Source organism: Microcaecilia unicolor, chromosome 1 (genome assembly GCF_901765095.1).
Source record: "Microcaecilia unicolor chromosome 1, aMicUni1.1, whole genome shotgun sequence".
Classification (NCBI taxonomy): domain Eukaryota; kingdom Metazoa; phylum Chordata; class Amphibia; order Gymnophiona; family Siphonopidae; genus Microcaecilia; species Microcaecilia unicolor.
Window position 1 is genome coordinate 237,223,684 of NC_044031.1, and position 27,141 is coordinate 237,250,824.

Below are 27,141 nucleotides of genomic sequence, written 5' to 3' on the forward strand. Positions count from 1 at the left end.
AACTCAAGCAAGACCGAGGCACCATGATCCTGATTGCTCCTTTTTGGCCGCGTCAGATCTGGTTCCCTCTTCTTCTGGAGTTATCCTCCGAAGAACCGTGGAGATTGGAGTGTTTTCCGACCCTCATCACGCAGGACGAAGGGGCTCTTCTGCATCCCAACCTCCAGTCTCTGGCTCTCACGGCCTGGATGTTGAGGGCGTAGATTTTGCCTCTTTGGGTCTGCCAGAGGGTGTCTCCCGCATCTTGCTTGCTTCCAGGAAAGACTCCACTAAGAGAAGTTACTTCTTTCATTGGCGGAGGTTTGCCGTCTGGTGTGACAGCAAGGCCCTAGATCCTCGCTCTTGTCCTACACAGACCCTGCTTGAATACCTTCTGCACTTGTCTGAGTCTGGTCTCAAGACCAACTCTGTAAGAGTTCATCTTAGTGCAATCAGTGCATACCATTACCATGTGGAAGGTAAGCCGATCTCAGGACAGCCTTTAGTTGTTCGCTTCATGAGAGGTTTGCTTTTGTCAAAGCCCCCTGTCAAGCCTCCTACAGTGTCATGGGATCTCAATGTCGTTCTCACCCAGCTGATGAAACCTCCTTTTGAGCCACTGAACTCCTGCCATCTGAAGTACTTGACCTGGAAGGTCATTTTCTTGGTGGCAGTTACTTCAGCTCGTAGAGTCAGTGAGCTTCAGGCCCTGGTAGCCCAGGCCCCTTACACCAAATTTCATCATAACAGAGTAGTCCTCCGCACTCACCCTAAGTTCTTGCCAAAGGTCGTGTCGGAGTTCCATCTGAACCAGTCAATTGTCTTGCCAACATTCTTTCCCCGTCCTCATTCCTGCCCTGCTGAACGTCAGCTGCACACATTGGACTGCAAGAGAGCATTGGCCTTCTACTTGGAGCGGACACAGCCCCACAGACAGTCCGCCCAATTGTTTGTTTCTTTTGATCCCAATAGGAGGGGAGTGGCTGTAGGGAAACGCACCATATCCAATTGGCTAGCAGATTGCATTTCCTTCACTTACGCCCAGGCGGGGCTGGCTCTTGAGGGTCATGTCACGGCTCATAATGTTAGAGCCATGGCTGCGTCGGTAGCCCACTTGAAGTCAGCCTCCATTGAAGAAATTTGCAAAGCTGCGACGTGGGCTTCTGTCCACACATTCACATCCCATTACTGCCTGCAGCAGGATACCCGACGCGACAGTCGGTTCGGGCAGTCAGTTCTTCAGAACCTGTTTGGGCTTTAGGATCCAACTCCACCCCCCGAGGGCCCTGTTTGTTCTGTTCCAGGCTACACTCTCAGTTAGTTGGTAAAATTTTTTAGGTCAATCTCTGTTATGTCCTCGCCGTTGCGAGGCCCAATTGACCATGGTTGTTGTTTTGAGTGAGCCTGGGGGCTAGGGATACCCCATCAGTGAGAACAAGCAGCCTGCTTGTCCTCGGAGAAAGCGAATGCTACATACCTGTAGAAGGTATTCTCCGAGGACAGCAGGCTGATTGTTCTCACAAACCCGCCCGCCTCCCCTTTGGAGTTGTGTCTTCCCTTAAGAGTATTGTCTTGCTACATACTGGACTGGCCGGCTCGAGCCGGTTTCGGGCGGGAAGACGGCCGCGCATGCGCGCGAGGGCTAGCAAAGGACTTTGCTAGTGAAGATTCCGATTGGAGGGGCTGCCGTGGACGTCACCCATCAGTGAGAACAATCAGCCTGCTGTCCTCGGAGAATACCTTCTACAGGTATGTAGCATTCGCTTCCTGCTCTGCCCAGCATTGTGAGGCAGGAACTGACCAGGATGACCAGTTGAAATATGCACATGTAAACAGAGCCTGGCCAAGGTAGCATGCAAGTACACAGAAAAAGGAATGTTTCTGTCCCTTGGTTACTAACTGATAAGGGAGCAGGTAAAGGTCTCTGGCTGTGGCATGGGGATTCAGAGACAGAGCAGTATAAAACATGTCAGATAATGTTGCCCAAAGTAAGGCCTTGACTATCTAGGGAGAGGCCTTAAAGCCCAATTCACAGCTATGTGGGCCTAGTTTCCACTAACACAATTGTTCCATTCTGCATCACACTTGAATAGCCTTCAGGCTTGCAGGTGGCTTTTATTTAGGTATGGTATTTCTGGAGGGCTCACAACAAAAAATGAGTTAAAGTTGGATTTGAACTCTGATCCCTTTGGTTTACAGTCCACTGCAATAACCACTAGGCTACTCCTCATATGTGTTTCTTGCTTTGTTGTTAATGCCGATAATACCTGAAGTTGTCATGAAGTCTGGCATCCCCTTTCAGTTTCACTTCCATTGGAGAGGGAGGGGGACAGCAATCACTGGAAGATTAAGGAGATGCCATGCCTTAATCTTTCCAGTGGCCAGCTGTTAAATCGGAGCACCTTTTTGTACTCTGGACACAGCTGAAACATGTATAACTTAGGATGTCCTTTTTAGGCTTGTACATTTCTTCCTGTTCGGTAATTACTGTTGGACATCCTGATTTTGGGCCCTCCCTAGTCAACACCCACAGGAGTAATCTAAGAAAATACTTTTTCACATAAAGGGTGGTGTACACATGGAATAACCTCCCAATGGAGGTGGTGGAGACAAGGACTGTGACTGAATGTAAGAAAGTGTGGGGCAGGCATGTGGGATCTCTTAGGGAAAGGAGGAGAATAGTGGTTGCTGAGGATGGGCCGGCTGGATGGGCCGTTTGGCCCTTATCTTCTGTCCTGTTTCTAGGTTCTGTGTTTCTAAATACACAGAAGAATGGTATAGGCAACTCGTACCACATATTACAAGAAATTTAACAAGGATCCAACACAAGAATATAGAAAATTGAAAATTGTTAACCATTTAAACATAAACATACTGTCTCAGCTGGACAGCGTGATACCAAACCGCCCTCTGTTGCCACCACTTACATGTTACCTAAAATACGTAGACATAGGAATCCTGGCAGGCTTTTTATATGTGGTATTAGCAAATGTGGATAATATATTTGGACTAACAGAAATGATCCTCAAGCCCTTAATGAAAAAGACAAATAACTTCTTACAAGATACTACTGATTTTCTGAACAAGTTAAACACAAAAACAAACAAATAAATAAAAAACTTGAACAACTGCCACCTGAGGCCCTCCTTGTCAGAATGGATGTGGAATCACTGAAGAGTAACATGCCCCATGCAGACAGCACAGCCAACATGTTACAGCTCCTAAAGGCAACATCTGTGGACCATGAATACATAGTAGAAACTGTGGCAAAACGAATTGAATTCATCCTAGCCCACAGCCACATTAGCTTCAATAATCCCATTTATTTACAGATTATGGGAACCACTGTGGGCACCAGAGTGGCACCACATTATGACACCCTTTTGACGTCAGAATTGTAGAGCACATCCCTAAACAGCTACCACTACAAACTTTTCAGATGTTACTGGTGCATAGATTATATCTTCATAATTTGGACTGAAGGAGAAGAGAGCCTTACATTTCCACAACTTCTTCAGTGCATCCCGTCCTATTATCAAACTCAAAATGGACTGTTCTATCACTAAACAAACAATATTTGGTCCTAAGTTATGCCAGTGTTGTTGCAGTTTCAGAGGTGCTATTGAACATTCAAAAAAAGGTTTAAAAACATAGGGGTCGAAATTTATTTAGCCAGCTGCGCTCAGCATTTTGCTGACTGCTGCCGGCATTATGCAAGGAAATTCAAGGCTGGGCCATGTCTGGGCTTTTGCATTGAATTTCTAGGTTTCCGGAGCTGGTTACTAATGTAGCGAACCATTTAGTTTGGAAACAGTCATAACACCATATTTTTTTTTAATTTATAAGAATATATTTTTCTAGTTCAATAAAAAGAACTATCATAAGCAGATCACAAATGAGTTTCTAAACATTATATTTATGTTTATTTTTTATGTGTGTATTATGTTGCATTTACATCTTTTCCTTTTTATATTTGGTTCTTTTTCAGAAAAAAATTGACCTTCCAGAAGGAGCCACTGTACCTGCTTTAGGTTTATCTAATAAAGCTGTATTTCAAGGTAAGATTTAAGTATAATTTTATTTATTGTTCAATTATATGTGTTTTTATTTTCACCAGGAAGCAGCCTTCCGTCTCCTTGCACTTCCTGCTAATTCCAAGTGCTCTCTAACCCTCCTTGCTAACATTTATGGCAAGACAGGAGGAAGGTATCTGAGGCAAGATGCCGTGTGCTGTCATGTATGGCTACCAGTAGTTTTCTTACTAATTAACACCTTTCTTCTAGTTAATCCATTATAGCATCAGCTTTTTGGTTGAATAACCATGATAATTCCCTCCAGAATTGGCACGTGTGTCCTTAAGTTAGCCAGTAGGGGGGTAATTTGGGATAGACCACCTAAAGTTAGGTACCGGGATGATGTGTGCTAAATGTGAATTCTAGAACGACAGTTGTGTTGAAACTTCTGTTATGGAATACTAGTGTTAAGACCATATTTAGGTGTGAGCACTTTTGCTAGATCAATGACTGTCATGAATTCTCATGCCTAAATGTAGACAGGTAAGCACATAAAAATATTAGTATTCTATAACCTGCTCATGTAACTGCCTGACACCTCCCTTGGAGTTGCATTCTCTGGAATTTGAGTGTGTAACTTTTAACGACTAAGGGCAATTGCACATGTAACCACTAATTGTACCAATTGTCGCAAATTATAACCTATTGATTCTTAACACTGATTGGTTTATTATTAAACTAAGTGACGTGCAAAACTGACCTTATTCTATAATTTATGCACACAAATGTATGCACTAGTGACAAATTTGGGCATGCAACTTTCTAGAATAAGGGGGTAAGTGTTACTGTTGTGGTAGAGATTCTTTTCCTTCTAAGGTCTGTGAAGGATATCTACAGTCCCCAGCTCCTGCTTGACCAAAGAGAAGAATCAAAGTTTGGCATATCTATAATTGGTTAGTTAAAATTTGTGTAATTGATACAGAGCAGTAACATAACTTGTTTTGTCTGCTTTTTAAAGGTTCACAAAGCATACAGTTTTTATTTATTTTTGAAGGAACAATTATTTAGCACCTAAATGTAAGTTAGTAGACAGCTTCAGATTCAATCATTTACTTCCCTCTTACCAAAAACAAGCAGATTACTTGTCTAATATAGTTGAGGCAGTTTTCAAGACAGGTTCTTTAACCTACATACCCTACACCAGTTTTCAAAGAGAAAGTATGTGTATATTTTCTGTATGAGAATTGCCTAGAGAAAAAGCACCCACAGAGATCTTTATCAGTTTTTTTTCTACAGATACCATTGCCTTTCCAAACAACATGCAGAGTTTTGTGAAGCTGTATGCTTTCTAGCATTCCCTTTGTAACCCCGCCCCAGGGAATGTGTCTGCTCAGTTCACAAACTTTACCTCAGGGAAGGTGGGGCAGTTTTTGAAAAATGATTTAATTTATACAGGTAAATTACCTTTTGAAAATTGTCCTTATATTGTAACATATTTGCTGACTTTGGTAGAATACACAGAATTAAAAAGACCTTTTTTTGGACAGGAGATTTGTCTACACAATCTGTTGACGAAGAGTACAAGTTCAGTAGTCCTTCAGACCAATATTCCCAGGTTTACTTTCTACCAATGAACCTCACAGGTACAAAATGGGACTTTGGTGTTTCTTATATAATGAATGTTTCTGTGTATGTGTGTTCGTGTCACTCATTATGTATATTTATATAAATACATGCATTCTGTATCTATATATATCTCTGTATATAGTTCTGTGAAAAGCTTTATGCATCCCTGGTGAAATTGTGACTAAGTAAATAGAAACTTATATAACCTGTACTTGGTACAAAATTAGACACTGGGTAATTATTCAAATCCAGTTATGCATTTACCAGCTGCTGGTGGACTATTCCTATGGAAATTAAAGTCAACCAAGGTAAGTAGATTTTGAAGCGTACCACCATATCAGGCAGTGACTGAAAAACAGAATCCAAGGTAGCGACATCAAGGAACGAGGGAGATAAAGCAAGAGAATATGAAGGGGAGAGCAGGAGTGTACACAAAGGAGTAAGGGACTGGATAGGATAGGAAGTAGTTCCGAAACTGGAAAAGAAGTGGGTGAAAAAAACAGCAACCCCCCCCCCCCCCCCCCACCCCCATATGCTCTAGGGAGAAAGCCGCATAGTCTGAGGGAAGGCACTGGGGCAAGCAGCTCCTCACCTCTGTGCAGCCAGGTTTCAGTGACCCAGGACTATAAAGGGGAATTAAAAATTATAGTGTCTGTTTTCTGTGTTGTATAGCATTTATTGTTTATAGTATGTTTCTTTCTGTTTTTCTTGGACAAGAGTAAGCTTATATAGTATGTGAAACTTAAAAATAAATTATAGCGTCTTGGACTAGGGTGGTCTTTGAATGCAGAGACTTACCATTCAGTAGAACCAGTGAGAGCATAGAAATGCGTAGGATGTTACTAGAAGTAGGAAATGACTGGCAGTATGAGGACCCTGGGACTGTGGAAAATGTGTGCCCCACACTATGTGGATAGTAGACATCACAAGCTGAAAACGAAAAATGCATCTGGTCAAGCGGTCCTTTTACAAAGGCGCACTGAAAAGTGGCTTCCGGTAGTGTAAGCGTGGGTTTTGGGCATGCGCTGACCCATTTTTTAGCACGCCTGTAAAAAAAAAAGGCCTCTTTTTCCTGCCGAAAAATGGGCGTGCAGCAAAATCAAAATTGCCATAGACCTAGCGGTAAAGAATCTGGGCGGTAATGACCTACATGTGTCAAATGCCACTTGCGCCAGAAAATAAAATATATATTTCAGATGCGCGTAGCGGACATGCACCAAAATTGAAATTACCGCAAGGGCCACGTATTAACCAAGCGGTAACTCCAATTTGGCACGCATGTAGGCGCCTACGCGGCTTAGTAAAAGGGGCCCCAAGAGAGGTGTGGTAGGGAACAAGGAAGCAGGAAAAACCTGGGAGAGAAATGTGAAAAAAACATGTTAGCTCCGAGTTGCCCATAGGCGGTCGGTGGCCCAACTGATTGGGGAGGCTAAAGGGGGTGGGGTTATGGGTGCGGCCAGGGGTGGAGCTTACCTCCATAATTGTCTGACAACACACAGAAAAAAAATAAGTAAAAATAAAATAGTCGCAATTAATACCTTTTATTAAATTTAGATATTAGATATGTATCATATGTCAAAGAATAAAGTGGATGCTCAAAGCATATACTAACCACAATCGCTCAACTGCAAAACACTATGCACAAATTTGTGCAAAAACACACTCAGAACCTTACTGTACCATAAATATTACACTGGGCAGACCTTAATACACCAATATACCACCCATAGGGAAAATGCAGACTGTCAACAATATAAAACAAGGGATCATAATATCACAATTCTCATGTAGAGCCATAAAACACTCTTTTAGGGTGGATAGTGTTCACAATGAGCTCCTTTTATTAACGACCATATGTAGATGCTTCAAGAGGTAGTGTATCATGATTTAGGCCTTACACCCTTTCTGATGTTTTGGTGCCACCTCAGTAAGGCTAACACACAATCTTTCCACTGCAAAACACTATACACAAACTTGTGCAAAAACACACTCATAACCTTACCAAATCATAACAGCACTAATTCCAAGGACAGGACGAGCTACAACCTTATGCATGGAAAGGCACACGTAATTACACCGGGCTCTAAAACACCAGTACACAACCTAGTGAAAAAAACAAAACAAAAAAGGCTGCAAATACTACACGCTAGTAGAATACTGCACCTTGATCACACATGAAAAACACATACAACAGATATGAAGGCAAAATACTGAACTGGAAAGTTACCTCAAGAAGTCACTCAGCATGCAGCAATACTAGAAAAATTGAAACTTACATGCAAAATATCACAGATGCACATTTCCAAAAGCTGACATATTCCAATTAATAAATTCTGAATAAAATACTTTTTTCTACCTTTGAGGTCTGATCATTTAGTTTTTCTATTCGCTTTGGTCTCAGTGTCTTCTGTTTTATGCAGTGTCTTATTTCCATTTGATATTTTTTCTCCCACCATATCCACCATCCTCCTGTGTCCTTATGCGTCCTGTCTACCATCTGTAACCCTGTCCCTATCCTTTATCCAGTTTCAGCATCTGCTCTCAAAGTGTTCCGATCCTGCCCTTAAATTCAGCAATTTCCCCTCCATCCATATCCAGCATTTCTCCTCACTCCCTTCCCCTCCCCTCCATCCATTTATTTATTTATTTGTTACATTTGTTTCTCACCTCTTTGTAGATTCAATGTGGCTTACATAGTGCCGGAAAGCAGTTGCAGACTCCGGTGTAAATAAATACAAGGTGAAGTTGTGATAGGGTAAGGTTCATGTGGTAGGACCACATAAATGAATCGTTCGACGGGAGAGTTCGGTGATGGCCATTGCGAACTTTAGTTTTGTTGTGTCGCAGAGATCAGGCATTTACGTTGGATCTGTAGGGTTTGCCTTTTTAAACAGGTGGGTCTTAAGTGTCTTTCTGAAGCGTAGATGGTCGTATATGGTTTTCAAGTCTTTTGGTAGTGTGTTCCACAGTTGTGTGCTGATGTAGGAAAAACTGGATGCGTAAGTTGATTTGTATTTGAGTCCTTTGCAGCTTGGGTAGTGTAGATTTAGGTACGTTCATGTTGATATGGATGAGTTTCTGGCTGGTAGGTTGATTAAGTCTGTCATGTAATCCGGTGCTTCACCGTATATAATTTTGTGAACCATAGTACAGATTTTGAAGGCAATGCGTTCTTTGATTGGGAGCCAGTGTAGTTTTTCACGAAGGGGTTTTGCACTTTCAAATCGTGTTTTTCCGAAGATGAGTCTTGCAGCCGTGTTTTGTGTGGTCTGAAGTTTCTTTAGGATTTGTTCTTTGCATCCTGCGTAGATTCCATTGCAGTTGTCAGCATGGCTCAGTACCATCGATTGTATCAGGCTGCAAAATGTTTCCCTCGGGTAGTATTGTTTCACACGTTTGAGTTTCCACATTGAGTAGAACAGTTTCTTTGTTGTGGATTTTACTTGGCTATCTAGTGTAATTTTGCGGTCCAGTATTACGCCGAGGATTTTCAGGCTGTCTGAGACAGGGAGGATGTGGTCTGGGGTGTTGATAGTTGTGGGATTGTCCGCGGTATGTTGGGATGAAAGGATAAGACAGTGAGTTTTTTTCTCTATTGAGTTTTTGTTGAAATGCATTTGTCCAAGAGTCCATGGTATTCAAGCCAGTCTTGATTTCGTTAGCGATTTCTGTCAGTGTGGATCTGTAAGGGATGTATGTAGTGACATCGTCTGCATAGATGAAAGGGTTAAGACCTTGGTTAGATAAGGCCTTGGCTAGTGGGGTCATCATTAGGTTGAAAAGGATTGGGGATAGCAGTGAGCCTTATGGTACTGCGCAATCTGCTTTCCACTGTGATGATATGTTTGATTTTGACTTTACCTGATACATTCTTGTGGTTAGGAAACCCTTGATCCAGTTAAGTGTGTTGCCAGCAATCCCGAATTCGTCAAGTAATCTTATTAATATGTTATGGTTTACCATGTCGAATGCACTAGACATGTCGAACTGGAGGAGGAGGATGTTGTTTCCTGTAGCTATTTCCTGCTTGAATTTGGCTAGAGTGAGTAGTACTGTTTCTGTGCTGTGTAACGGGCGAAGGCCAGACTGTGATTCGTGTAATATTGAGAGTTTGGTTATAAAGTATGTTAATTGTTTGGCTACCATACTTTCCATCAGTTTGACTGACAGCGGGGTGGATGCTACTGGTCGGTAGTTGGTGATTTCATTTGCTTTTTTTGTGGTGTTCTTCGGTATCGGGGTGAGTAGAATATTACTCTTTTCCTTCGGAAAGAGACCTTGCTGAAGCATGTAGTTTAGGTGAGATGTGAGATCTACTATGAAGCGGTCAGAGGCTGATTTCAGTAAGTAGTTGGGGCATGTATCTAGTTTGCAGTGAGTGTTGGCGAACCTCCTGAGCGCCTGTGTTACAGTATCGACGGTAAGGAGGGCGAAGTTTAGCCAAACTCCTATGTGGTATGTATATCCATAGTGTTTTACATCCAAAGACTAATCACCTTGCTAAATCACTGTAAAGCGCTGTCCAGCAGCTTCTGGCTGAGGTGTGGGCCAACTTAAGTCAGGGTGTCATTGATGCTGCAGTTGATCAGTGGAGAAAAAGACCTCAAGCATGTGTGTGTGTTAACGGAAGCCATTTTGAACATTTGCTGTAGTCTTATTGCAAATTTATTCAGGATGGTATATCCTAAGTTTTATTGAAACTGGTCAAGTTTTGAAAGAGTTATGCAGAAACAAGCTGTTTCTAGGTTTTTATAAAAACGCAGTGTGTATGTATATATATATATATATATATATATATATATATATATATAGATAGATAGATATAGATAGAGAGATATTGTTCTTTTGTGAAGTCAGCTGATTGGAGAAAGAGAGAGAAGAAGTTGTGTATAAGTAGTTTGTTTTCCTGAATGGTATTATATTATCTTTGAAACCTTGCATAAATAAGTTTGATGGTCTCAGCTCAAGTCTTCATTTATCTAGAATCCAACCTACAAAATAATACCACAAAATTTGTTCTGAGATAAAGTTGCTATGAATGGTAAATTTTGAATTATCCCTCAGATATGTTTACGTACATGGGTAGGATCTTGAACTGTATTGCTACAAGTGAAGCAGGACTATGGGTAAAAATAAAACTTGTTCCTGTCACTGCCAGACAACACCCTTCACAAATGTAAATGTTCATTAACTTAAAAATGATACAGCAAGAGTAAACAGGCAAGGTTAACAAAAACTAGTCCCTGAAAAATTAATTTGTCTTTGAAAAATAAAATTGTAAACCATCTGTAAATGAAATGTTTTTTTGTATTATAGAACCTCCCACAGAAGATCACCTCTTGCAAAATACACTCTGGCCTGAAAATCAGAAACTGTAAGTTATGGTACCAGCATTTACTGTATGCACTTAATGATATCTTTATCAGATTATATTCCATTTTATTATGCATTATCCCTTTTATTATGTATTGTCCACTGATGTGTGTCAGCTTATTATAATTACTGAAAGAACATGTTTATATACCGTTTTCCTGTCAGTACCTTGGAGTGCTATAGCAGGAAGGACATCATCTGTTGGGTAAGAGAAACTTGCAAGACCCACCTTCAAACTAGTCTTAGAGGAGGACATTTTTACTAAACGTTCAATTTAGTTATTGAGGATTTTGCTTGAGAACTTGCATATAACATCAAAGTTGATATCAATTTTGTCACAACACTATAGTAGTCATGTAGATTGAGTACCAAATGTTATGTAACTGCACACTCAACTATTGTGGATTCACACAACAGAAAAATGATTGTGTGTTGCTGTCTGGATTAGAGAGGGGGATGAATCTGATCCCATAATTTCCATAAAACAGCTAAGGCTTTCTCCAAATATATTTGGTGTGCCTTATCAGTAATTTCATTCAACATCCTTCTCCTTGTCTACAAAGGCCATCTAATAACCACCCCAACCTACATCAACAATTTCCTCATTCCCTCCACCCCCTCCTGTATTCTCTATTCAGCTGATAGCAATCTCCTTACTATTCCATGTCCTTCAGCCGTGTGCTTAAACATCTCACGCAAAACAGCATTTAGCTATATAGGGGGTCAATGTACTCTGGACTTGAAGGAATTTCCTTTCAAGGCTCAGGTATAAATTTCCCTCATTACCACAAATATTCAGAGACAGATATGCTCCAACTACCTTTACTAAGCATGGATGCAAAACATGCACTGCTTTTGAGGTAGTTTTTTTCCCTTATTTTTTGCAGTCTTAAGTAAATATAGTGTAGTCGCTCATCTTACATCTCTGTATCTGTGGTCTCTTCATGGCTATTCAGCTCTGCTTGGGCCACGTTTCCTGAGTCCTGGGCCAACCTATTTCAAAGGGTTGTTCCCTCTTCCAGGTTGTCCTCTTCCACTAGACTCTTTCCAGCAGGGAATCTTTTCCCTATAATATCTTCAACTGTATTGAGCTCCGGATTGGGCCTTCTCTCATTCCTTTGTTTGCTTGGGTTCAAGGTTCAAACCTCAAGCTCACTTGTATTAGCAGTTAGTTAAAAAAAAAAGGGGGGGGGGGGGAACCACTGGCTTTTACATTCAGCTTACACCAAGACCCTAACTAAAGCTTGAGGGAACTTCACAGTAGACACAAAACTACCACCAGCACAAAGTAAATCAACACTACACCATAGGGATCTCTGGCTTATGTGGGTTAGGAAGGAACCGTTGCAGCCATCACAGCAGGGGATGCTCAAACACAATATAGTATATGTAAATTGCTTTGACTGTATCTACAGGAAGGCGGTATTTCAAGTGTGGAATAAACATAAACAATGGTTTAGTGTAACAAAAGGGGCAAATCACACAGAGAAGTCCTTATTAAAATGTATTCACTACAACAATCATAGAATTCTAGAATGCCTACCTACTTGTTTTTCAGATCTGTCATTTTTTACACCATATTAGATCTTGCGGATCACCTACCTACTTGTTTTTTTGGGGACTAACACAACAGTGTATACCTCTTTATTACACTAAGTAGGTATGGTCCTCAAACCAAGACATTACTGAGCCAGTGGGGTCCTGAAGTGGGCCTTAGGGTATGATTAGTAGTTATAGGAATGCTTATTTGAAGGTTTTTGTGCTCGAGGAGGTGTCGCCAGATGCTAAATGAAGGATTCATGTATTTTTCCACACAAAGATACTTACTGATTAATCTTTTGTTTGTTTGCATAAATAATCAAAATACTATTTTTTCTTATGTTATTTATTCCCTGGGGGGGGTCCTTTTACTAAGGTGCACTGAAAAATGGCCTGTGGTAGTGTAGGCGCGGGCTTTTGACGCACAGAGTATCATTTTTCAGCGCCCCTGTATAAAAAAGGCCTTTTTAAAATTTTTGCCAAAAATGGACATGTGGCAAAATGAAAATTGCCGCGCGTCCATTTTGGGTCTGAGACCATACCGCCAGCCATTGACCTAGCAGTAAAGTCTCATGCGGTAACCAGGTGCTAATGAACTATGTGCACCAAATGCCACGACGTGCGTCTGATACACGCAGCAGAAAATAAAAATTATCTTTTTGCCGTGCGTATTGGATGCGCACCAAAAATGAAATTACCGCAAGAGCCACGCGGTAGCCATGCGGTAACTCCATTTGGGTGCGCGTAGACACTTACGCATCTTAGTAAAAGGGCCCCTGGAGTTATTAGGGTTTAGATAAGAATCTAATCATGTTTTGAGTATCAGGTGCACTAAAACACAGACCAGCTTAAAGGGTTCACAGTCTTTCTCTTTGCTCAATTTAGAACTTAACATTCTTGAATTCTCTTCGTTGACTAGCATTTGTACTGTGGATACGGAAGCAAAAAGAAATAATTAAGGATGTCTGCTGTGTCTCCATCCTCATTAACTTCTTACTGTGTAAACAGAGGGAGTAATTTTCAGATAGACTGCTAATTTTCAACTACCCAGATAATATTCCTTTAAAAATTAGCATAAAATATGCAGACTAGATGCATCTGAATACTTTCTACTTGCTGTTTTGAGTAGTTGGAAAAGAGCAGTAAAATAACACACATAGGGGGTTATTTTAAAAAACTTTATTCACAATTTCCATGTGTAAATGCAGTTTTAGAAAGGGACCAGTTTATTGCAAGGATTCATATTGGAGGATGGGTAATGGGCGTGAGGCATTTGCTGAAAGGAGGGGGATTGGGGGTTAAAAGCAGCCCCGTGGTTCCTTTAAGATTGGGCTGCAGTTTTGAGGGCCAGTGCTCCCAGCGTATTTTAGCATGATTTTGGGACCATAATGCAACTTAAACTGTGCACATTCTGGTTTTTACATAATAATGAGCTGCTTTACTTGCATTTGCATGTTTTGCATCTCTCTATAGTTTAACCCTTGGCGACCTAAATAGCACAGTAAAAACAGACGAGCTGCATTAGGTCCCTTTAAGTCATGTTAAGGGACAAATAATGTGGCATAAAGCCCTAACACAGTTTAACAGCTTCTCATGTACATTTATAATAGAGCATACATACCCAAAAGTTCCTGCAGAGTTTATCTAAGTTTGTGTGCTGGTAAGAATGGGCATTTAAGAACATATTTTATACAATGTACACGTAATTAGCAATTTCTGCCCCCCCCCCCCCCCCCCCCCCCCCCCCCCCACCCAATGCCTGTGCATATATTGCATAAAAGTAGGAGCTATGTTTTTGAATGCTTACTTTTGTGCACATATACCCCCTGGCAATTTTATAAACGTTAATTTGAGCATTTAAAATGCTGCTCCATTCACTCATGCTGTTTTATAAAATTATCTTTTGAGGATATATGGGTGGTAATTGATGTAAACAGGGAATTAATAAATTTCTATTATAGTAAAAATCATTAAAATAGCATAGCCATAAGTGAGTTTATAAGTTTTTCTGTAACAATTGTACAGATGTTATCTCCCATAATAGATTTACAGAGTATCTTGAGTGTGTTCATTTTGTTGATTTAATTTTTGTTCATTTTAGGTATGGACATGGTTATGAAATATTTTGTGTCGCCTGCAATAATGTAGGCACCGTGGTTGCCTCAGCCTGTAAGGTAAAATAAGTTTTATGATATGAGAAGTCATAGTAGAATGACTATGCACTAATTCACAACTAATGCTATACATCATGAAAATCATATTTCGGAATCTCTATATTATAGTGTGGAATCCTTATCTGTGTTTATTATAATTACATAAGAACATAACCATACTGGGTCAGACCAATGGTCCATCTAGCCCAGCAACCTGTTTCCAACAATGGCCAATCTAGATAACAAGTACCTGGCAGAAACCCAAATAATAGCAACATTCCATTCTACCAATCCCAGGACAAGCAGTGGCTTTCCCATGTCTATCTCAATAGAAGACTGTGGACTTTTCCTCCAGAAACTTGTCCAAAACTTTTTTTTTTAAACCCAGGTACACTAACAGCTGTTAACCACTTCCTCCGGCAGTTAGTTCCAGAGCTTAACTATTTGTTGACTGAATAATATTCCCTCCTATCTGTTTTAAAAGTATTTCCATGTAACTTCATGAGTGTCCCCTAGTCTTTGTACTTTTTGAAAGAGTAAAAATTTGATTCACTGCTACTCATTCTACACCACTCAGGATTTTGTAGACCTAAATCATATCTCAACTGAGCCATATCTTTTCCAAGCTGAAGAGCCCTAACATCTTTAGGCTTTCTATATATATTAAAGAGTGCTTCGGTTCTGCAGTTAGTGCATTGTGATAGCATTTTCTACATTATTGGTTTAATACGACAATTAGCATGCACTTGCTGTTAGCATGCACCAAAAGCTGTGTAAAACAGCCTAACAGCTCACTAAATGGGTCCCTTAGTGTTGGAAAAATATTTCCGATTAGTAGTACTGTGGGATAGTTCTCTGTAAAAGTACAAGATTTCTAACACAGCTCTGCCAGTAAGCCCACCCTGATTCATGGGGAGCACCTCTCTGATTAAAAGAGAGTTTTCACCTTCTGATAAAGTAAGTGTCAAATAATGTAACTTGTGGTATAAGCATTAATTTTCAAAAGGTTTCATCTAGTTGATTGATGGAGTTCGCTGAGTAATCCTGTACTTTAATAAAGTTTCCCCACTGTCCAATATCAGAGTGTTCATATTTAGATGCTCGTAAAAGGGGGCAGCTTTGGAGGCATTCCTGATGCTTTTCAGTTTAGATGATTAGGGTAGATTTTCATTGCTAACTATGTAAATTTAGCAGACAACTCAAGTAAAAAGACAGCAGGTCTGAATCTAGGTCAAGAAATTTTGTCCTGCTCAGATTAGGTGAATTATCTTCAAACCTAGCTTGATAGATCTGGCTGAAATTTGACTCAAACTAACCAGGGATTTTGAAAACTGACTCATTGGGCCAATGTTCACCATAAATATTACTGATATTGTGCCATGAATATACTCTGTGTAAGTACAGAGCAGCCATCAAACCATAATTACTGCATCTAAACAGTGGTTCTCAACCCAGTCCTCGGGACACAACCAGCCAGGATATTTACAATGAAGATTCATGACATAAATTTTCATGCACTACCTCCATTAGGTATTTTAAATTTTTGCGTCTTTTTTTTTTAAGTTTCTATAATGGTTTTCTGGATAGTTTCAAGATCTTGAAAAATTCGGCTTTATCTCAATCATGTAACTTTCTGCTGTTGGTATTTCCATCTGTTAAATTTATTTGTTTCAAAGCATTATTATCTGGTTCATTTTGGGTTTCTTTTATTCGTCTTTGGAATAAGTTACTTATTCAGATACGCTCATTAATTTTTTTTTTACTTTCCAAAAGGCATTGAAAACATATTTATTTTCTGAAAATGGATAATTAATGTATATTGTTTTCTTAATTTTCCTTTTTTAAATAATTTGATATTTTGTTACATCCTGATTTAGGTTTCAGTTTTATTTATTTTGTCACCTCACCTTGAATTCCGTTTGGAAGATTTGGCAGGTTATAAGACCCTTGATAACTTAACATAAATCTTTCTCATACATATTCACTGTGGGTATCCTGAAAACCTGACTGGCTGGGTGTGTCCCCGAGACTGGGTTGAGAACCCCTGCTCTAAAGTGATGCTTATATAAACTTCTGACAAAGTAGATCATACTATAATAAGATCCCTATAGCAAATGGTACGTTCTTAGCAGGGGCGTAGCCATGGGCGGGCTCAGGCCCATCCAATTTTGCTCAAGGCTCGCCCTAACTAGCCCCAACCCAACATCCGTTGCTGCCTTTTCTCCCACGGCTCAGAGACCAGCTGTCCGGGAGCATTGCCTGCCTCAAATTCTGCTCCTCCCCGCTGCTGTCTCGGTCCCTGCAGCTTTGTTTTTTTGGGCCATTGCCGGCAGCACTGCAATTCACACAGGCAGCTCTGCTCTCTCCTGCCGCGTCCATCCAGCCTTGCGTAAACAGGAATTGCATCAGAGAGGGCCGGATGGACGCGGCAAAGGGGTGCAGAGCTGCCTGTGTGAATCGCAGCGCTGCCGGCGACAGCCCAAAAAAACAAAGCTGCAGGGACCGAGGCAGCGGTGGGGAGGAGCAGAATTTGAGGCAGGCAACGCTCTAGGACCTCCGAACCCGGAGCCGCGGGAGAAACGGCAGCGAGGGTGTTGGATTGGGGCAGGATGGATTGGAGGAAGGCAGAAGTGCTGGAATTGTGGGGGGGGGGAGGATGGGGGCTAGAGGGAAGGGATAGTGCTGCCAGACTTGTGGGAGGAAGGGGATTGGAGGGAAGGGGAGAGCTGCTGGATGTGGGAGGAAGAGGAGGAGGGGATCTGAATAGAAGGGAGAGAGTTGCTGGAGGTGGGAGGAAAAGGAGGAGGGGATCTGAATGGAATGGAGAGACCTGCTGGACGTGGGAGGGGCTGGAGGGAAGAAAGAGAGCTGCTGGACGAGAGGAAGAGGAGGAGGGGTCTGAATAGAAGAAAACTGCTGGACATGGGAGGAAGAGGAGGAGGGGTCTGAATAGATGAAAGAACTGCTGGACATGGGTGGGCCAACAGGTTGGATGAGTGGGCACTAGAGAAACACCTGCCTTCTGGCTACGCCACTGGTTCTTAGATTTGTTTATTGTGGCATCACTTTTGTCTTTAGCCTTAGCACCCTGAATGAAAACACAGCAAATATTTTCTTCCAGGAAAAAAATCTTACATATACAGTGAGAGTATTTATGGCCTCCCCAACCTCAAGACCTATTCATTTAAATTTTGTAAGCCCCATTGAGCCAATTCATTTTGGAAAATCATGGGCTTATAAGTACGGTTATAAATAAAAATTTTAATCATAGTTACAAGAAACTTCTGTCCCATACTGAGAATTAATTAATCTAAATGGTTACTTTAATCAGGACTTAATTTCCTGGGTAACGGCCTAGAACACAGTTTCACCACTTCTTTTCAGACTCCAGAGCAATGGGTATCTTCTATACCTCTCTTCCATACACCCTGTAGGGAAGAGACCATGAGAGGTGAGCATGGAGCACAGCAGAGAACAATCATTCTACTCCCTAATCCAGTGGCCACTGGAGAAGACAAAAATGTCTGTATATCCTATCAAGTTACTTGATGATCCTCATTTAAATATGGACCTTTCTGTTATTTGCCTGTAAATTGTATAAATGCTTAATTTAAAAATAAATATGGGGCTTTATAGCTTCTTCTAAAATTGACTAAGATTGTTGGAGGTAGCATAGCTTTTAAGAAAACACCCATATGTGTTTGAACATAAACTTGTATAGTTTTTTTTTAATAATTTTTCAAACATTTACACATCATTGTTATTCAAATAACATACGGGGATTTTTTTTCTTTTTATTAGAGAGTGACAGCCTAACTGAGTTAAGACACTTAGAACTTAAAAATGGGATATACAGTCCTTTGTAAAGTGTACACACTGTTGTACATTTTTCATGATTTGTTGTCTAAAATATGTAATTCAAATTGCATTAAAGTAGGAGTTTGTTTCACTGGTCTTCACAACATACTTACACTTTCAAAATGAAAGAACTTTTATAGAAATAGTCAAAAATTAATTAGGAATATGGAACCAAAAAATCTTGATTATACATGTCTTCACACCTTTTGTCACAAGAAACATAAATAAGCTTTGTTTCTAAAACTGTCTTAATGCCCAAAACAAGTTAAACAAAACTACTTGTGTCAGATCACAGTAGCTGAGCTGATTTGATTTCATCTTGGAAGAAGAATCAAGCCAGTTCAGTGCATCGAGTGAATCTGAAGCTAAACATGGAGCTGCTGAAAAAACACAGTGAAAAAGTTATTCAAAAACGGATTGGGAGGATAAAGTCACTAGAAGAGTGGACCACAATGATATATCATCTTGGGAAGACTCTAAAAAGGCAGTTAAATTATCCATCTGATTACCTCTAATGGATAATACATCCAACACCAAACCATCCTGGGCCTCCTTCAGTACTTTCCTAGGCAAATAATATTTTGTAACAACAATACTATCAACATTAGACAAAAGTAAAACTTATTTGAAATAGTTCCTAAGCAGTATTTCTACAGACAGTGATAGACACAGGAAAATTCAAGAATCTCAGATTGGTAGCCCAAATCTGATCTTGTAATCTATCTATCTATCTATGTAAATACAAGCTATCCTTGATCCCCCCGATGTTCCTGCTTATTGTAATACCCCAATTTGAGATTAAGTTAAGGTAATTATTCAATTATAAAATCTTAGGACCCTGTTTACTAAGGCAAGCTAGCGTTTTTAGTGCATGCTAAAAATTAGCGTGCACTAACACTAGAGACACCAATATATGGGTGTCTCTAGCATTAGCGCACGCTAAAAACACTAGTTCGCCTATAGCACAGCATAGTAAACTTGGCCCTAAGAGTCCAAATCATCCTCAGAACTGGAGAAGACTACAATTATACAAAATTGCTTTAGAAAGAAAGATTTCCTTTATTGTGGAAGGAAAATACAGATATTTCCAAGACGTACTCAAGACATACTGGTACGGTGGTACCAGTGTGGCATCTGCAAGTCATTGTCTCAGTCAAGCAGTCCCTCTAAAATCAGTAGCTATAAGTTGTGAAAACCACCTAAGCGCAAATCAATAGTAACTATGGAGTAGCTCAGTAAGAAAAAAGTGAATGCCCTCCAGTGGCTCTTTCAGAGCTCAGATCTGAAGCAAACATAAAATCTGGTACAAGGCTTGAAGACTACTGTCCACGGGTGATCCTCAACCATTCTACAAAATATTGAGCTTTTTTTTTTTTTTTTTAAGTAAGAAGAATGGGCAAAAGCAGCTCCATCACGTTATGCAAAGTTGGTGAACAACTATGATTGTAATCCCTACTAAAGGGGCTTCCACAAGGAATGAGCCAATGGGAAGGCATAAGCAATCAAAACTTGTGTTCATAATTGATTTTATGTATGTTCACTTGTTCCCCATTTTGGTTAAGTAGGTTATAAATATGGAAAATAAATAAAATAAGTAATACCTTTTCTATAATTGAGTATCTGAATTTTCAAAAGGCATTCAACAAAGTACCTCATGAACGACTCCTAAAGAAATTAGAAAATCCATGAGATAGGAGGTGGTGTCCTATTATGGATAAGATAAAAAACCGAGAGACGGGTTAAGTGGTCAGTATTCTCAATAGAGAAGTGTAGATAATGGGGTTCCCCAGGGGTCTGTGCTGGGATCACTGCTTTTTAACATATTTATAAATTATCAAGACATGGGAATAACTAGTGAGGTAATTAAATTTGATGATGCAACATAAAGTTAGTCAAAGTTGTTAAATTGCAAGAGGACCTTATGAGACTGAGATATTGGGCATCCAAATGGCAAATGACCTTTAATGTGAGCAAGTGTAAAGTGATGCATGTAGGAAAGAGGAGCCCAAACTTATAGCTACATGATGCAAGGGTTCACATTAAGAATCACCACCCAGGATAAAGATCTAGGTATCATCGTTGATGATATGTTGAAACCTTCGTCTCAGTGTGCAGCAGTGGCTAAGGAAGCAAATAGAATGTTAGGAATTATTAGGAAAGGAATGTAAAACAAAAATGAGAATCTTATAATGTCTTTGTATCACTCCATAGTACGACTGCATCTTGAATACTGTGTGCAGTTCTGATCACCACATCTCAAAAAAAGAAATAGTGGAATTAGAAAAGGTACAAAGAAGGCCGACGAAAGTGTTAAAGGGGATGAAATGACTTCTCTGAGGAATGGCTAAAGCAGCTAGGACTCTTCAGCTTAGAGAAGAGGTGGCTGAGGGAAGATACGATAGAGGTCTATAAAATACTGAGTGGAGTGGAATGGGTAGACGTGAATCACTTGTTTATGCTTTCCAAAAATAGAAGGACTAGGAGGCACACAATGAAGCTACTAAGTAGTAAATTTTAAACAAATTGGAAAAGTATTTCTTCACTCAGCGTATAGTTAAAATCTGGAATTTGTTATCCTGGTATGCTCACTGACATTGTGCTGGGAGCTTAAGAATTCTGAGGTCTCTGCTCTACTTTTACAAGTTTACTTTTATAGGACAGTTTTTGTGTCTGTAATACTCACTCATCGCTCTCTATTGATGACAGTATAGTTATAGAAGTTCTGATTCTTTCTGTCATCTCCCAAGTATTTGCGGTTAAAACTGTGATACCCATCTTCACAATTGCCTCTGTGGTGTTTCGTGCTATGAGACCTAGCGTTGTCATGTTGCAATAAAATTTCCTCCTTGAGCTTCCAAACTCTTCTCAATCATTCTTTTAAGAGTTTTCAGGTTTGCAGTGTAACGTTCTGAGTTGATGGTTTTACCAGTTTCAAAGATAGTCATGTGAGCAACAACATCCATGTTTCAAAAGACTGTAACCATGTTTTTTTTCTGCAGAAGGCTGTATTTTGAATTTTTTCCGTGAATTGTCACCTTGTTTCTAGCTCATAATGATTTTGTGAAGAACTTCACCTTCATTCTCGTATCAGGACAATTGCTGACAGATTTCAAGTCTCAAATCTTTCATTCCTGCAGTCCGCTTGTGAGGAACCCATCTTGCACAAACCTCTCGATATCCAAGAATATCAATAATGTAAAACACATGTTCCTGTGAAATGCCAAGTGTATCATCAACTTTCCTTTGAGTGATCTTCTGATTGTCCTTTATAAATTTGACTTTTTTTTGTTTTGTTTCATATTCCTAATTAATTTTTTTTTTTACTATTTCTGTAACTGGTTTTTCATGTAGTGCAGATCAGTGAAGCAAACTCCTACTTTAATGCATTTTTAGAAAGAATGTGAAGAATTTTACAAGGTACTGTACATAAATATAGCATTTCCCAAGGCACATGTGATAGTTTTTTGGTAGCTTCGGTGTATAAGGCATTGAAATTTATGTGGTTTTACCTTTAGTGTTTATAGAATAGAATAAGTGTATCTCACAAGTCATCTGGAGGAAATGAGAAGGAAAATTACTGTTGGGGTCAGATATGTTGAAAATATAAGAGTTTAAGTTCAATTTAGAATCTGGACGAGAGGAGTTTTCCTCTTTGGCCAACCCAGTTGGAAAGATGTGGTTGCAAAGAACAGTGTGTCAGAAATTGTATTTTGATTTGATTTGCATGGGATCAGTGAACTTCAAGTTGATCCTTTATCAAAACTGACCTCCTTTTAGTTTCATAATAGCCTAAAAAAGATTATTAGGCATCTCCTGCATAATTACCCCAGCTTCTAATTGGCCAGTGCCCTGTATTTTTGTGAAAATCTCCCCAAAAATTGCAGGACCCTTGTGTGTGATTCTTCTAGCAGTAATTATGAAAGGAATGTCACTAAGAATATAAAAAAATAGAAAAGAAAATGACTTATAGATTTTAATCAGCTATTTCTATATAACCGAAGAGAAAACAACATTGACCCAGACTCTATCTCCCACCTTACCTTCCTCTCTATCACCTATTTCTAGCTACCCATCCATCCTATTACTACCCATCATTACTATGTTATACTTAATTTCCTACTTTACATAACACAATTCTGTGTTACCTATTACTATGTAAGCCGCATTGAGCCTGCTTTTAGTGGGAAAGTGCGAGATACAAATGTAATAAATAAATAACAGCTGTAAGCACAAGCAAAGAAGGGTTCTTGTGTTTTGTTTTTATTTTCTTATCTGGTTATAAAATCAAAAACAAATTGCAGAAGCCCATTATTAATCCAGTTGTGTATCATTTCAAAGCTAAAGTGACATCTTATTCTTTATTTCTCTCTCTCCTTTATAGGCATCAAAAAAAGAACATGCAGGAATTATTTTGTGGAGCACCACATCCTGGAAGCAGCTGCAAATATTGTCATTTCACAACCTGACAGTTACTCAGATGGCCTTTTCCCCCAATGATAAATTCTTATTAGCCGTTTCCAGAGATAGGACCTGGTCACTGTGGAAACAAGATGATGATAATCAAACTGCGCTAGGTATATATTGACATCTATCTATCTATATTTTTTCCCTGAACTATATATATACTCACACATGGATATTTGCATTCAAGCTTGTGGCAATTTGTATTCTGTTTTTCAGTACATATACTGTACACAGCAAAATACAAATTGTCAGCAGAACTTTATGCAAAAGCGAGCATAACGTTTAATGCTTTCATATCTCTCCTTATCCGAGTGCTTTTAAAATCCATTTTGCAAATTCTGTTGGTCGACAGGTGTGACAAGGCAGATAATTCTTTAATGTAAATGCAAAAACGTTAGCTGTTATTTACAGGTGGAGGAGATAGCAGATGCATCTACTGCTGTGAAGTTTTGACTACTTTGCTTGTTTAGCCATCTTAGGGACCTGTTTACTAAGCAACGTTATAGGTGCGTTAACATTTTTAATGCGTGTTGATATGTACGTGCCTACAATATCCCTAAAGACACCTACATGATTAGCGTGCACGCTAAGTGTAGACATGCTAAAAACACTAACGCACCTTAGTAAACAAAGCCCTTATTGTTCATTAAGGATAAGCTACAATAGGTATTTTTTGCTTAACAAAGCTTGGTGCAAAATTTAGGTTTTTTTTTCAATAAGATGTATATACCTTTACTGATCCTATGGGCTACCAATCTGTCCTAAGTCTCTTCTCTGCTATTTATGGCAAGAGAAGAAAAGTATAGCAAATTCTGAGTCAACATGAGTATTTTTTTGTAGATACAGGAGGCAGAGAGGAGAAGGTTTCACCCTCTGTAATTCTACTTTCTAGCCCATCCATCACAGTCTGTTCTGAGTGGAAAGCATTGACTTTTGTTCTCCTGTGTAATCAAGTGCAAATGTACCCTCAAACTCATACGAGTTCTGCTGAACTACCACTGTCTTGGGGTTAATATTTAATCCAAGAAAACACTTCAGCTCACTTGGGTCATGAAATGCATATCTCTGCAAGGAATACAGTATCATATGAGTACTCTTACATAGGTCAGGGGAAACACATATTTTACTACCAAAGTAATAGATATGTTTAAGATGGGAAATTTGTCATAGTCAGGTCACAATCTATTTTTAAACAAAAGATGCCACCAGCACCAATTATTAACTAGGTAACACAGAGGAGGGGGGGGGGGGGAGATATTAAACGCCTCCCTGAATCCTCAGCTAGTAACCACAAACCAAATGCTACAAGTCAGAGAAGAAAGCAAGGACTCTAAAACTAATGTTATACTCCATCTGAGAACAATTGATCTGACTAGAAATAGAGTACCTGACATGCAGAGGAAGTGTCAGAATTAGGGAGAGAGGCTTAAGCCCATAATAACTACTTTAGCTTTTTGAGAAATGCTACCAGTATGTGGTAAGGGAGAAAAAAGGCTCAAATCACACAGCCATCTTCAATACATAGCTCCAAACCTGGTGTAAACAAGAAAGTTTTAGAACCATAGGTAGTTGGGGCAGTAGCCAGGGATGACAAATGGAAGAAATTGAGTTCAGGTTATCACCCCGAGCAAAACCATCACAGTGGAAAAAGCAGTACAAATTCTTAACACAAAAAAGTGAAAAAGGAGACTAGAAGTAAAGCTATATGAAATATAAGCCTGAAAGGCTGTGAGCACAAATACTCTCAGTCTAAGCAAGAAAATTACAGATCTACATGCCCTAACAGTGAGAGTAGACTTTATGTCAAACCATACTGTACGATGATCACTGTTAGTTTGATATAAAAGCTAAGGTGAAAACCAGACACACAAAGCTCAAAGTCTTGGATTTCAAAAATTCAGACAAAGTACCTGAAGGAAGAGCTGGCATGTAATGGGCTAAACTAAAAGTTTCAAGTTTGTCCTTTATTTAATACCCCGCCAAGGGAAAGCTCCATCATAGCAGTTTACAATGGTAACAAAATAAAAAAATAAATCAACAAGAAAAGAACTACAATGGTTATAGGACAGTGGGGAGGGCAGAAGAGGATACTGAAAAGGAGATAACAATGGCAATTCATATTTTTGTAAGGAAAGCAAATAAGAGCCAAAGGAAACCATTAATGATTTGCCAAGGAAATGACAGAAAAGGTAAAAAGGGTAGAAAAGATCTCAAAAAGAGGAGTACAGAGAGAGAATACAGAGAGAGACGAAGAAGGAAATCAGGACAGTGAAAACAAGGATGGAAAAACATGGCTATAGACATAGAGTGATGTGATGAGCAGTGGAATAGCTTCAGGGGGCCTGCCCCCTCCCCCACTTTGTCCCAGGCCCCCTTCAAACTTGTGGCACCAGGTGCATGGCTGGCAGGGATGCTCAAGCCCCACCAGCCGAAGAGATTGGCTGGTGCAGCCCCTGCCTGTGCTACCTGAGCAGCCACTGATGCCAGCACTTCTGCGCATGCTCAGTTCATGCCTTGCAATGCTCAGACAGCACAGGCGGGGGCTCTAGTGATGATTCTCTTCAACTGGTGGAACTTAAGCATCCCCACCAGCAAAGGTATGATATGGTGGCTGGTGGGGGGAGAAAATGCTTTCCCTCCATCCACCCCGGGGCTCCCCCCCCCAAATTGTTTTGGTAACGCCCCTGGTAACAAAGCTTTTTTCAGGTATGTCAGGGAGAGGAGAAAGGCCAGAGGTGAAACTGTCAAACAGTGAAGCCCATATGTACAAATTGCAGAACATATATTTCCATTCAGTGTTCATGAAAAAAAGATTCCAGAGAAGTACATCAGAGTATGAACAACTTACAAAACTGAAAGTGGACAAAGCCACCAAAGTAATTCAAGTCCAGCTGTGTCCACTGAAGGATGTCTTTAATAGATCTTTGGAGACAGGAAAGGTTCTATAGGATTGAAAAAGGCAGGTCCTTTTCTCATAAGTGGTAAAAGAGAAAAGATAACCCTTACTTCAGTTGTAGAAAATATGAAGGGGCTACTGAAGGAAAGGATAATGGACTATTTATAATTCCAGTAGTTTAGGAGTTCTGAGGCAACATTGGTTTAACCAGAGTCAGATCATGCCAAACAAATATGATCAATTTCTTTCATTGGGTGACCAGAAAACTAGATCAAGGCAGCACTCTGGATGTGGTGTTTTTGGATTTCAGCAATGCCTGTGATAACTGTTAAGGAGGCTCATAAATAAACTGAGTAGCCCAGGTTGGTTTCCAAGATGGTGAACTGCACGAGAAGCTGGTTGAGTGACAGACGAAAGAGGTAGCAGACCCCACCTCTCTGATAGACAGTCATCCTCTTCCTTTTAAAGACACAATAAAAATTCTAGGAGTCACTTTCAATACCTATCTCACTTATAAACCCCAAATAGAAAACATCCTTCGCTCTTCATTCTTTGCATTACATCACATCCACTCTGTTCATCCTTTTCTCCCAGTTTCTCTTCTGTGCCCCCTTATTTTAGCTCTTGTCATGACTCATTTTGAATACTGTTTCTCTTTATATGCTGGTTTACCCCTTTACTCACTCAAGCATCTACAACTTGTCCAATCCACCGCTGTCAAGCTCCTTCACAATGCACGCCATTTTGACTAGGTCATGCCCCTCTTCTATGTAGAACACTGGTTGCCCGTTGCCGCTCGTATCAAATATAAGATGCTATTCCTGGTCTATAAATCTCAAACTCCTCCTGACCTTGTCTACCTTAACCTGCTCACTCCTTAAACCCCATTACACTGCCTTCACTCTCTTTACCCTTCTCCGTCTCAATATTTCCTGCCACACCGCTTTCAGGTACATTGGCCCCAAACTTTGGAATGATCTACCCCGCAACCTCAGGAGCCTTCACTCCCTTGCAACTTTCAAACAGGCCTTGAAAACTCACTTATTTTCTCTAGTCCAACCCCCCTGCCTTCCACAACTCCATTTGCTCTCCAGTGCAAATCCATGCTCTTCTTTTCCGTTTTCTTCTGCTTCTAATTTTATTTTTATTGTAAACCGCTTAGATGCCTATGTTTAGGCCTTCGGCGGTATATCAAATGTACCAAATAAATAAAAGGAATCCACAAACGGAACACAAAGGT

The 27,141-nt window shown here is 40.0% G+C and overlaps 1 protein-coding gene across 1 annotated transcript in view; it reads left to right on the top strand.

The window, feature by feature from the left end:
• ELP2 (elongator acetyltransferase complex subunit 2) overlaps positions 1-27,141 on the top strand; it is a 131,273-nt gene that overhangs the window by 86,716 nt on the left and 17,416 nt on the right. The window contains 5 exon segments of the mRNA XM_030204932.1: positions 3,968-4,037; positions 5,540-5,635; positions 10,935-10,992; positions 14,632-14,704; positions 22,923-23,115. Of these exon segments, the coding sequence (XP_030060792.1) occupies positions 3,968-4,037; positions 5,540-5,635; positions 10,935-10,992; positions 14,632-14,704; positions 22,923-23,115 (490 nt within the window).